This window comes from Morone saxatilis, unplaced genomic scaffold (genome assembly GCF_004916995.1).
Source record: "Morone saxatilis isolate NCDOM2014 unplaced genomic scaffold, NCSU_SB_2.0 Contig5, whole genome shotgun sequence".
NCBI lineage: Eukaryota > Metazoa > Chordata > Actinopteri > Moronidae > Morone > Morone saxatilis.
The window spans coordinates 7,553,459-7,565,801 of record NW_023340095.1 but is presented as its reverse complement, the minus strand read 5'-3'; the positions used below and the strand labels follow the sequence as shown (position 1 = coordinate 7,565,801).

At 39.8% G+C, this 12,343-nt stretch overlaps 1 protein-coding gene across 5 annotated transcripts in view; it reads left to right on the top strand.

Moving 5' to 3' along the window:
* Positions 1-12,343, top strand: part of myo1b (myosin IB) — a 58,179-nt gene that overhangs the window by 8,223 nt on the left and 37,613 nt on the right. For all 5 annotated transcript variants that reach the window (XM_035676393.1, XM_035676397.1, XM_035676394.1 and 2 more), the window contains exons 2-3: positions 51-197; positions 3,216-3,331. In XM_035676393.1, coding sequence (XP_035532286.1) covers positions 72-197; positions 3,216-3,331 — 242 coding nt within the window. In that variant the 5' untranslated portion in view covers positions 51-71. The remainder of the gene's footprint in view (positions 1-50; positions 198-3,215; positions 3,332-12,343) is intronic.

Below are 12,343 nucleotides of genomic sequence, written 5' to 3'. Positions count from 1 at the left end.
TTAAATGTACATTAAGTGTGATGTATCTCTTCCTCTGTATTTCTGTCCAGGGGGGGACACCTGCAGCCAAAATGGAGGTGAAGACGTCACTTCTAGACAACATGATTGGGGTTGGCGATATGGTCCTCCTAGAACCCCTGTCTGAAGACTCATTCATTGAGAACCTGAGGAACCGCTTTGACCACAATGAGATCTACGTAAGTCTACCATTTTATCTTAAAATAATTATTGCATTAATATAACTGAAGCCCATTCGAGTAGCAGTGTAACAATATTGTGTTACATTAGACTCTTCTGTTAGTCCCTGCCTCCAAAGACCAACATAGTTTGCTCCCCTAAGGAAATGCGTGGATACTTTTCATAACTCTATTGTTCCTCCGTTCCCTCACTCATTTTAGTCTTGGCTATAGAGGTGGCACAGATACAGAGACCACAGTAACCAGCCAATCAATAAATCACATCACGAAAGAATGTAGATGATGCCTTTAAATGAGGCATGAAATCCAGTGCTCAGGGACAAGAAGGGACTGGCAGGCTCGCTGGCTGTCTATCTCTAGAAGCTGAACTATCATGCCTGCATCAGACGATTGGTTCTGGGCTCCATGATCCTCCTTCTCTGCAGGTTGGCTGCTCTAGATGTCAGCCAGGATGATTACAGCTCAGCTCTGGTTGCTGTTGGCTCACAGGGCCCAGGGGATGATGTCACCTCATATAGCCATGATTGCCTTAGTGGTGCGCTAGATATTTCGTCGAGATGCAGCCCACATCCTGCTGAGGAATGGGAATGCTGTTTTCACATTTCAGATGCCCTCAATTTTCTGTCCAAAACTATAAGCTCAGAGCTTTTTATTTCCTGTGTGGTGCTGACCTAAATGTTATGGAGCTAGTTAAACATGCAAAGTTGTGAAAAAAAAAATTAGTTACACTCCCCCAAGAGATGCTTGCATTGCACCAGTGCTAAATCTTTATATTTCTGATGTTACCTTTTTATTAGCTTAGTGCTGACCGCCTATGAAGTGAAAGTAAAAATGGCATCTTCATGGAAAGGTAAATCACATGTTTCGAAATCTATAATGGAAGCTTTTTTTTTATTTTTTATATGGCATGGGCTGCACCTCAAGAGTGATGACCAGGAAAAGCGCTGAAACCTATACTTATCCAATAAATCTGTGGTGTACAATCCTTGCATGTGAGTGTATTTTTCCCTCATGTGGCATCATTCCTCACAAACGGCCCCAACCCCCACCCCAAACTATCATATGACAACTCGCAGCAGAAGAAACATGGCTTTGTATTCCAGAGGGACAGCGCATCATGTATCCAATAACTCTGTGAAAAATCAAAGAGAATGAAAATCACCCTGTTAACTGTTGCCCTGCTTCTTATGTCTGACTCTTCCTCTTTCTTCTGAGCAAGGAGAATCAGTTTCTCATGAGTTTATTTAATTCCTGAAGCCCTATTTGTTTTAACCATAAGCTGTGCATTGTAAGTTGCATGATTAGGTGTACTGCCCTCTTTTCCTTCACACCAAAACTGTTGCCGGATGATCAGTCCCGATCTTTATCCGAAATAAATTCTCCTAAATGAAGTGTAGCTAGTGAAGTATTTAGTGGCTTTTTCTTGACAGATGAAGGGATCCAAATACCTACATATGTTTTGTACGTTTTTGCTGAGCTTTCACCCCCACCTATTTTTATTAAACTAACCCAAGACCCAACCACCTGCCAATTTTCTAATTAACAGAAGTCATATCTACGCTGTCACATATTTGCAAACTGTCATCCTGAAATGATGCATTTTCAACATTTCAGTTGAAAAGCTGAGTGACAAGAAGTTTCATTATATATAGTTTTGGGCCATGTGGTGTATCATCCAAGCAGCTATAATTTTAGTGACTGAACAGATGGTAGTTTTTAAACAAGCAGGGCAGCAGGTGTAGAAATGAAAAAGAAAACCTACTGCAGGAAAATTACCAACTACCTGGCAAATCTGGAGAGTCTCTGCGTATGATATTGATCTGATCTGATAGACATGGTACTTTTTGAGTTTTGACGAAAATCCTATACGACCTTTTTTTTGCAGTGGAATAGGTTAAATGATTGCTGAGAGAAAAGAGAGCTGCAGGGTACTAATAGAGGGAAGGCAGTTAGAATGGAAAAGGAATAGGAGTACACAAAGACCCCATCAGAGCACAAGAGCACACAGTCATTATGATGTGATCTCCTGAAGAAATAATCATCAGTCCCTCACTCGTTGTGATTTTCTTAATGATCTACAGAGGCTGAAAACGCGTGTTTTGCGCTTTCTGGTTTTGGCCAAGAGAACCCCTCATTAACACGTGATTCTTTCTTGTTTACATTATGCACACTTTTTCCCTTTGTACCCGTCCTCTGCACTTGAAAAGGCCTCATTTTGCCTCCGGTGGGCTATTGAACGAGAGGCTGTGGGAGGTTATGGTGTTGCCACAGGGAAGGCCATGCTCCACTCTTGTCAGAGTGGGTTATGCAACAGCCATTACCGTGGAAAGCAAAGAAAATGCTTCAGGTTGATGTTTGAAAGTGCTATCTGGGCTTTGTTTTGAGCGTAGGAGGATGATGAAGGTGATGGCTGGTTACATGTGCTCTCAGAAATATCTGACAAGTGTTATCTGTTTAACAGACCTGTGCGAATGTTACATAAAGGTGTTCTTTTATGTGAAAATGTAAAACAGAAAACTTTTGCCAATTATGTATTAAAAACCCACTGCTGAAATATCTGTCATTCTAATTTGTTATTATGTAATTGACTCATGTTTTTTAATGGGAAGCACTTAACAAAACCTTTATTTTCAGTTTTTGTTAACTGCTGAGGCATTGCTATGACAGCACGAATACTTTTGCACACAGACACACACACTTCTTCACCTCTGTCAGCACCTTGACCTCTTTGCAGTCTGTGTTTACTGCCCAGCCCACAGATTCCATAAACTTTTCTTTGTTTTTACGTGTCTTCAGTTTCACTTGAGACATTGCATGTCTCAACAATGCTTTAAGAATACCCAGCTGGGAAAGGCTGACGGAGGCAGAATTACTCCCACTTCGACTTAACAATTAAAAACCAATGGACAGATGGATCATGGGAGGACAAGTTGTTGAAACCAGCACTCCTGTCAGTCTCTGTAAAATACTGAAAATGCCAGGTGGATTCACACTAACTGTTTTTCTTCTCCCTCCCAGACATACATTGGCAGTGTGGTGATCTCCATGAACCCATACAGGTCCCTGCCCATCTACACACCAGACAAAGTGGAAGAGTACAGGAACAGGAACTTCTATGAACTTAGTCCACACATGTGAGTCCACTTCATCAGTCCTTTCCAAAACCACCCAGTATTTATGTAAATGTATATGTTAAATGTTTTGAGCCGGAACTGCCATCTATGTGTTGAAGCTACAGTGTATTGCAAACCTTTCGTAAGGATTATCAATTTGGACCCAGAGACTAATGCGGAGGGGTAGGGATTGAGATCAGAGGGACACTAGTTCTTGTGTGGAGAGTCAGTCTGGTGCTTCTGCTGGCCATTCAGCATTGTGGCATGCCATCTGTCCATTGGCAACATTAAGTCAGCATTGCTGTGTGGCTGCCAAGATAAAACAAAGCCCAGCACTCGTCAATTAGACTGCTGTGTCTCTAGGCTGCAGCAAAACCCCTCAGAGAGACAGACTGAAAGAGCGAGAGTAACCTTGTCCCAGAACAGACATACTCCCCGCAGACAAAAGCAAGTTCTTTGGCTTTACTTTACAGCCAGCTATACAGAATTGACATGACACAGTTTCAGGCTTTTTTTGTTTTTCATTGCCAGTCTTGCCCTTCTTTTCTTTTGTATACTGCTTGGAACTACTGGTGGGTACAAGGAGGCTTTCTCATAGTTACCTACAGTCCATTGTTACTGATTAATGCCTTAAACAGAGATGTTGCACTAGAAGTGGATTAAGAATCTTTATTACCCTTTTTTTTTTCTGTAAAACGTTTTTGTTGAAACTTGAGTGCCTTTGAACCAATATTGTGATAACACGGATGCCAAAATGTCCAACGTGTTCCCAACTGATTGTTCACTTCTGTGCACTGTATTGCAAACCTTGTATGGATTATCAATATTGGACCCAGATAATTTACAAGCCTCATAATTAAAAACTCCAGCATAATAACCAACTGTGTATGTTGCTAGAAGGGTCATTTAAGGATGGTTAATATTAGGAAAAATGTTGTTGTCTGGCGGTGGACAAGTACTTTCAGAAGTGGTCTCTGCTCTTAACTGCAATACCACAAGATAATTTGGATAGTTACTAAAGGCTAAAGGCTAAGTAGGCAACCATTTGTCTTTGCAAGATAATTTTCATACCATACTGACATGAACTGAAACCAATGGCTGTCTTAAAAAGGCAGTGACAAAAAGATTGAGCTAAAGATGCAAAATAAACACTGGAGTGGTCCTTTTTTTTTTAAAGCTTCTAACTTCAACAAACCCCATTTTCTTTTCAAATGTTTTGTTATTTGCATGATACTCGATTACTTTTCTGATGTTTGCCTGAGCTGGTCCAATTGATGTGGCTGAAACTTAAAAAACCAGCACAAATGTCTAAGCCATCTGTGAATCCACAGACCCAGGCTAAACCAGAGTGGTTAAGATATTTTGCCTTTGACCAAAGACCAGACCAGCTGCAATAGAAAATATAACAAAAACAATGTATGTCCAAACTAGAAGCATTGTCAAATAGGTTTTAAATAACCCTAGAAAGAAGCCTGCAACATCCCTCTTCGTTCTTATCCTCTGCATCTCTAGTGATTGATGAGTCAGTTACATAAGGTCAACGAAAATTATTTCTATCGACTGAAATGAACGTCGTCCAAACATGTTAAAAATCATCTTACCATTAGTCTTTAAGTAAAGAAGATTAAGCCCTATTTAACAGGACAGGCTCTTGTCCTAAAATGCTAGTCAAAGGCAGATTGTTTCAACACGCTACATAAATTGATCTTAATCCTCCGGTCAGACCATCTGGACCAAGCTTTCTGGCTTTGCATTGATCGTCCTCGAGCAATGTTAAACCCTCTGTCCTGTCAAATGCATCAGCACAGTTATTCTCAACTCCATGTCATATTTAGCAGACAAAATGGCCCTACTATTATCCCAGTTCATGCTACCGCTCTTGTACTTACGTTTTGGTAGCTCTGACACTATACCATCATGTCTTTTTAGTTTAATTCATTCATTAATTTATTAGCAACCCATGTTTGTGTAACTGACTCAATAAAGACGCATAAAAGCCTGTGACTTAGCGTTGGTTAGCACTATAACTAGCGGGGTAGAATTGTTCTAAAACGTGACACGTTAGCGGTTAGCCATTAGTGTGTCTTGTTAACTTGCAAATTAGTCACAAATACATCGAAGCAACTTCACCATGGGAAAAAAAAACACGTATGTCTAAATAAGACATTATTACAAATATGTCGACCTCCTTCCACAGTTTGTGATAAATTAAGCTAATGAAGTGGCCATACTGAGCACACAGAGAGAAAATTGATCTTCTCATCTAACTCCTTCCTGGTATAATACATTTCCCATATGTTTTGTATTTCTTAGTGTATACAAAATAAAAGCGAGTACGCCTATATACAGTAAAAGAAAAAAATGGCTTTCTACATAGGCTACAGTTTTTTTCAACGTCCAACCATGCACGTTGGTGCTTAACTTTTCCGATATTGAACAATGTCAACATCAGACACAACATTTTTCTTTCTTTTTTCTCTCGAAGCAGCTGGATAGCTGTGGTTTGGAAACACATTTGGATGTTGTAATTTAAATACATTTGACTTGACTGGTATTCAAATCAGAGCAGCGAGCATGCATCACTAGAAGTGATTTAAATGTATGGCTCCGACGTTTGTCATGCATTAAACACAAAGCACCTTCCCCCCATTAGAGCGCTCACTTATCTTCACATTAGTTTGAGAAAATCTACATTTTAAGCCCAACGTATCGGAACTGGAACAATGTAAAAGGAGAACGGTAAATAGATTTATTATACAATACCAAAGGTCTGTAAATCACTTGGTAAGAATCAGCCTTGCTATACTGTGGCCATAGAAGTCTCATATTTTCTTTGCCTAAGCTACAGCTCTGCAGAAAGAGCAGGAAAAAAAAAACAATGCTTGACTACCTGGCATACTGAGATGACAGAACATTTAACAAATTTATTTCACAGGGTATGTTTTTTTTTTTTTTTGAATATGCAAACAAAAAATGAGTTAAAAAATGTTATTGTTATGCCTGAGAGGACAAAGAAGGCATAATTTTTGAAAGAAAACACAGAGGAATCTAATGTCCAGTCAGTCTTTTCAAATATAAAATAACCAAACCAAAAGAAGTTATTTTTTTTCCTGACCTGGTTTTTTGCATGGCTGAGCTTCAACTGGCTGAGGGGCATTATCACCACAGTGACTGAAGGGGATCAGTGTTGGGTTTTAATTAAGGTAACAACAGGGGGTCCCTAGGAACCTTCCTCTTCCTGTCTTTGATCCTCATTAGACACTTGAGCAGTATAAAATCAGCAGCTCAGAACAGGTTGCGTCAGTCAAGGCCAGAGCAGTTCTCTTGGGTGTTTAGGATTTGCGATAGCCCCCCCTAAAGATGTCGGGCCGTGTACATGAAGCCCCATCGACATGCTGTGTGGGAAAACTACCCAATTTTCTTTTGCATTTCTTAGCATAAAGCTATCAGCTTCATTGAATTTCCCACCTTACTGTCACTGCAGAGATATTTTACAGAACCATTAACAAGCAACAGATAACTGCTCAAACTCTAAACCCCCTTTCAAAACCGGCATATACCCCCCACACACAGTGTAAATAACACTACTGTGTCGATAAGCAACACCCACTTGCAGTCAAAGGTTTAAGATTTTATGTAACCTTGTCATGGGCAACACCATGACAGAATGTCACACATCTGTTTTATGACTTCCTGGCAGAATAATGTGCTTATAAAGTAGTGACATCCGTGACAAAATGTCAGCTGATGTGTCAAATGCATGTTGTGCCTAAAACAATAACCAGTCCTTGTCTGTCCTCAGAACAAATGGCACAGTCTGTGTATGACTTGTTCATTCATTGTCTAACTTGGTGCTGCGGGAATTGTCTGAACATTCTGTATATAGTCTGTTTGGATGAGATGAAAGATTAATGTAGCTTAAGGGTATTGATTTAAAGCCGGGAAAAGGTACCCGAGCAGGATTAGTTTTGAGAACGTGTTGCTTTTGATGAATGCTGTTGCATCACCATTGTCTCATCCCATGAGTCTGCATCTCCAAGGATGTCTGAAATGCCTTGTGTATGTATGACAGTGCTTTTGTGTCTCTTGCATAAGCACAAGTAAGGACACCTGCTCTTGTACTCCCCAGACAAATAGAGGTGTGTGTGTGTGTGTGTGTGTGTGTTTGTGTGTGCACATCAGCTGGAGAAGAGAGCTGCAGCTGGTGTCCTATCTCTAAAGTTGTTTGTAGACTAATTGCCTGTTAAGTTCCATTTTAATTATAGTTATTGCTATAACAGTGGCTCTCGGTACAGTACATATTTGTCAATTAAGAAAAAAATCAGACAGCAGATGTTTCCATGTAACCTTGTGAAACAGCTGGACTCGTAAGATCACAAGATCACACAGGAGGCTTCACTTGTGTCCCGTCAGTTCAGGAACTACTTGCAGCTACGGCACGAGCTACGAGCTACCTTTTCCAAACCGTTTCCAATGACTACTCTGTGTAACAAACCATCTGAATGTAGTCAGGTTATTTTCCTTGCAGTTGTCAAGTGAAGACTTAAAAAAAGTCATTACTGAGAATGCTTGTACCTGCTACCACACAACTATGATAGGAAGCTTGTTATGATTGAAGACAGCTACAATCTAATTTCTGGAGATTATTTCAGAAATCTTAAACAATATCTAGAACTACATTGAAATTTTATTTGTGAATTGTACCGTTCAGTCCAACATTTTTGGGTTATTAGATATAATATAATATAAGACAGTTGATTGGTTTTCATTTGAAATACTTAAAATTCACACAAATGTCTGACTGTAACCAGCTGAGGACCACTCATGTGTCCGTCATTTCCTCAGCCAGCCAATTTAGCAAACTGCTCTCTGCCCAGATGAGGCGCCTCATAATTAACTGGCAGGTGTTTTCCCTCCCCTCTACACACAGTCGAACCATTAGAGATGAACTAATCAGTGGCCTTTCTCCATGCAGAGCTGCATTACAGATGGCCTCGAGTCAGCTTTTGTATGTCCCTTGCCATCCAAGCCAGACACAGATTGAGAGAAATGTGCGTGTGTGGACAGGCCACTAGCCCCATGTCTCTAGGGTAGGATCATATTTCCCCGATGTTTAATGAGGTATTGAGACCCCCGATGCTCTCAGCACTCAATACCTTTTGCCACTAGAGCATTGGCTACAGGGGGCATCACGACTGGCTAATGGAGCAAAGAGGCCACATGCAAGGCTTATGTCTGGGATTTCAGCTGTTGTGCACATGGTTATGACAGCTTGACTGTGAAATCTGCTTTGTTATAGAGTTTTGACATCTAGGAATCTCCCTATGAGTGGTTCATTCTTTTTATTTTTTATGTGTGTGCGTGTGTCCTTGCAATGCATCATCGTAGCATGACTTATGATGGTCACATGGGATTGTAGCTCTACGGCTCTTTACTCAGTTTGGTAAAGATTATACCATTTGCTCTTGTGCAACTATTTACTCCACAGTAAATAGGTCATATCCTTAGAATTTCTGCAGAAACTGCAGTGTATAAACATCCTTTGCTAAGAACACAAAGCACTGATTGCATTAAACCATCAATTGCTATTTGTCCTACAAAGGCAAAAGACCTTAACTCGGCAGAGAGTAGAACTGAAAATCTTAAATAATATCCAGAACTATATTGAAATTTTATCTAGAAATTGTAGCATACAGTCCAAGATTTTATTGGTTTCCATTTAAAATACTTCAGATTTACAGAAAATGTCTGGTGTCTGGTGAATGTAAACCAGCTGAGGACCACTCATGTGCCCACCATTTCCTCAGCCAGCCAATTCAGCAAACTACCCAGATGAGGCGCCTCATAATTAACTGGCAGGTGTTTTCCTCCCCTCTACACACAGTGAAGCAAAAACAATATACATTAATATTAATGTCAAACTTGACCTTTGACCCTTTTTGGAAGTTAAGGTATTCTGCCTTTGTATTGTCTTCATTTGATCACTCACTTGGTTAACTGATTACTATATGAAAAGCCGTTCATCTACATAAAATCTAGCGATCATAGCACAATTAGGCTAGCAGTTTGGTTTTGTTTGTCAAGTTGTTGGCCTAAGCTAGTTAAAAAGTAATTTTAGTAGATTGCCTATGTATCTCTCTTTCTTGTAGCCTAATGTGATCTTTCTTATCTTGATTACTGCGTTTCAAAGGCATCTCCACCAACGTCTTACCTCGAGAGCAATGGGTTGATCTTAACAGCTAGCTCCAACACTTTTTGCTGTGTATTGCTTCAACGATAGATATTAATTATTACCATGCTGAACTGAGTGTGATGCCTGTGTATTACATTACATATTACATAGTCACTGTTACTGTTATAGTACTTTAACTAAATCTGAGTGTCCTGGAGTGCAGCAAAACAATGGCAAAGAACTTTAACTGATGTCAAGGTATTCTGCCTTGGTTTTTCTGTGGGTTTTGGGAGTTACGCCAAAGACAAGCCACCATTTTCTCCTGAAAACAACAAAATTGACTTACGATATTTGTCGACATGATAAAGCAAGTCTTGAATGTTCCAAAAATGACAATAATTCAGAGGATCAGATCTCATGATTGCATCAAATCAATTTATTTGTACTCATTGTCTGCCTGATCAGCATCACAGCAGAGGCATTCCCTCCATGCAAGCTCATCCTACACAATGTGAATTTACATTATAACTATATGGTGCTTCCCAGCGGGTTATCAGATTTCTGTCGACCCTTTGCATAGAGCTGTGCGTGTGTTTTTTCGCAGCGGTCCGATATATTAAGCAAAATTTTCCAGTGCAAGAACAGCTGTGTATGAATAAGCAACAGTGTTTAGCATTTGTCACTCTGGCATGTTTATCAAACTGGCATTACTGCAGGCATCTCTTTATCAAGCCGCTGCCAAGATTATTGGACAAATTGATGATGCTTTATTATGCAACTACCCATTTGTGGTACTGTTATGAGTCATTTCAAATCTGATAAAAAGGCATAAGGCTGGATGTCGTTTTACATGCAGGATGTTGGGTTAAGATAAAAGACCCATGGTAACCTACCGCTCTATCTGTGGGTAGGATGGACTTTGGAGCCATTTCCTGTGGCATCATACCTGTGTTTTCCCTTCCAGTGTCGTCTGCTAGAGTACATGTAACAAGTACATGTTGTATATCTCCTATAGAATTTATTTGGTCAGTTCAGATACATTAAGCCCGTACCTTGTATTCATCTTACCTTCAAAATTCGGCATTGAATTTTATTTTGTTTAAACTGTCAAACTGAACTGACCTACAAGTACAAGAGTATGTACTAGTACATTCTTCTCTTTTTTTCATCCATCACAGCTGCAGTTATTTGGTAACAAGCTTATGCCACGTGTACACTGTTTTGGTGTTACATAAAAAAGACTGTTTCCAAGGAGGCCTACATAACTTGCAGCACAGAACCTGTACGTAGGTAGATTTAAGTGGGCACTTGTTGAAATGGCATTTTGACTCAGGTGGGTAGAGCGAGTCCTTTCCAGCATGTGTGTTGGCGTAATGGTGAGCTCGGTGAACCTAGAGAGATGATTAGGAAAGTGTGTGTTTTTTTTTTTTTTTCCACCCACCTCTTCAACCCAAGAATAAAATGCAAATGTATTAAATTGGATAATGCAACCATTTATAATCAATTTGTGTATACAGGCAGCACTCTAATACAACATTTGTATACACACCGACTCCCAGTCCCAGTGTAATTCTCCTCTAGAGCTTATAGATCCCGAGCAAAGTGGCGTGTTACATTAGTAAATGTACTTAAACTGACATTTGAAGTCGTTGACCAACTACCACATACAGTGACCACAATGTTCCTGGTTCAAGTTTGGCCTGTTACTTCTGATCTCTCCCCACTCAAGCTGTGAAAAAAGGCAACATGCCAGAAACAGTGCATGTATTATAATGGTGTATATATTATAACACAGGCTTCTAGTTGTCATAGGACCTTGATGCTAGTTAAAACTTTGCTCGTTCTACTTTAGGGGTTTTTCCATTTTGCATATTGAATTCCTCATTCTGTATGAACCAGGTTCTGTTTGGTAGCACCTAGTACCTGAGATAACGAAGCCTCGGGCAATCATTAATAGAGAAATGTTATGAATTCCTGTATTTTCAAAGATAATGCATCTACCTGCCAATAGTTTAAACAATACTGGTTAAACATTGCCAGTGCTATCATTTATTGCTTCTGTGAACTCAAGATTTTATTTTACAGATTTCCTTTCGTCTGTGACTGTTCAAAAACCATTGTAAACTCTCTCTATTCATAGTCAGAACAATGGTTATTGAGCTTTTATCTGTGTACACAGCTTGCATAACAACACGTGAGAGGCATAGCAAAACGGTGGCAAATACAATGACTCATATCAGCTGTGTAGAATAATATTCTACCTATTATCTTTTTTTTTTTTTTTTAGTGGCAATCATCCAGAGGCACACTTCCATTAATTAATTTGTTGCAGGTGCTAGGTACCTATTATCTGCACAAAAAGACATTTTATTGTCATGTTAAATCTTTTGGGTGAAATTGCAACCGTATCGTCTTTTTAGGCTTCAATTTTTGCATGTTTGGTTATTTGGTCTTGCACAGTAGTGCTGTAGTTAAACTGATATAATGTAGAACCTGACTAAGGACTGTAGCTCCTGCGGTTGTACTGCTGAAGTGCGGCTGGTCAACAGTCATGGTGAGGCAGCATGTGATTGATCACATGAAATCAAACAAGCTGTCCAACAGATTTGGAAGTGATTCGTGTGGATTGGGGATTCAGCTGGCTGGGCAAATTTGGCCAAGACCTCCCAAAGGGTTAGGCTGGCATTACATAGAAAAACTGTAAATGCTAATGGAAATCTAATTTGCCAGACACTGCAGCGGGGTTAAGCTTGTGTCAGCTAATCTCCAGTGCCAAGCTAGCTTTTCTGCATGGAAATCTGGGTTTGGAAAATGTATGTTTTAAAGAGTTGATCTATCGGAGCAAAAAAGTTTTTTTTTTA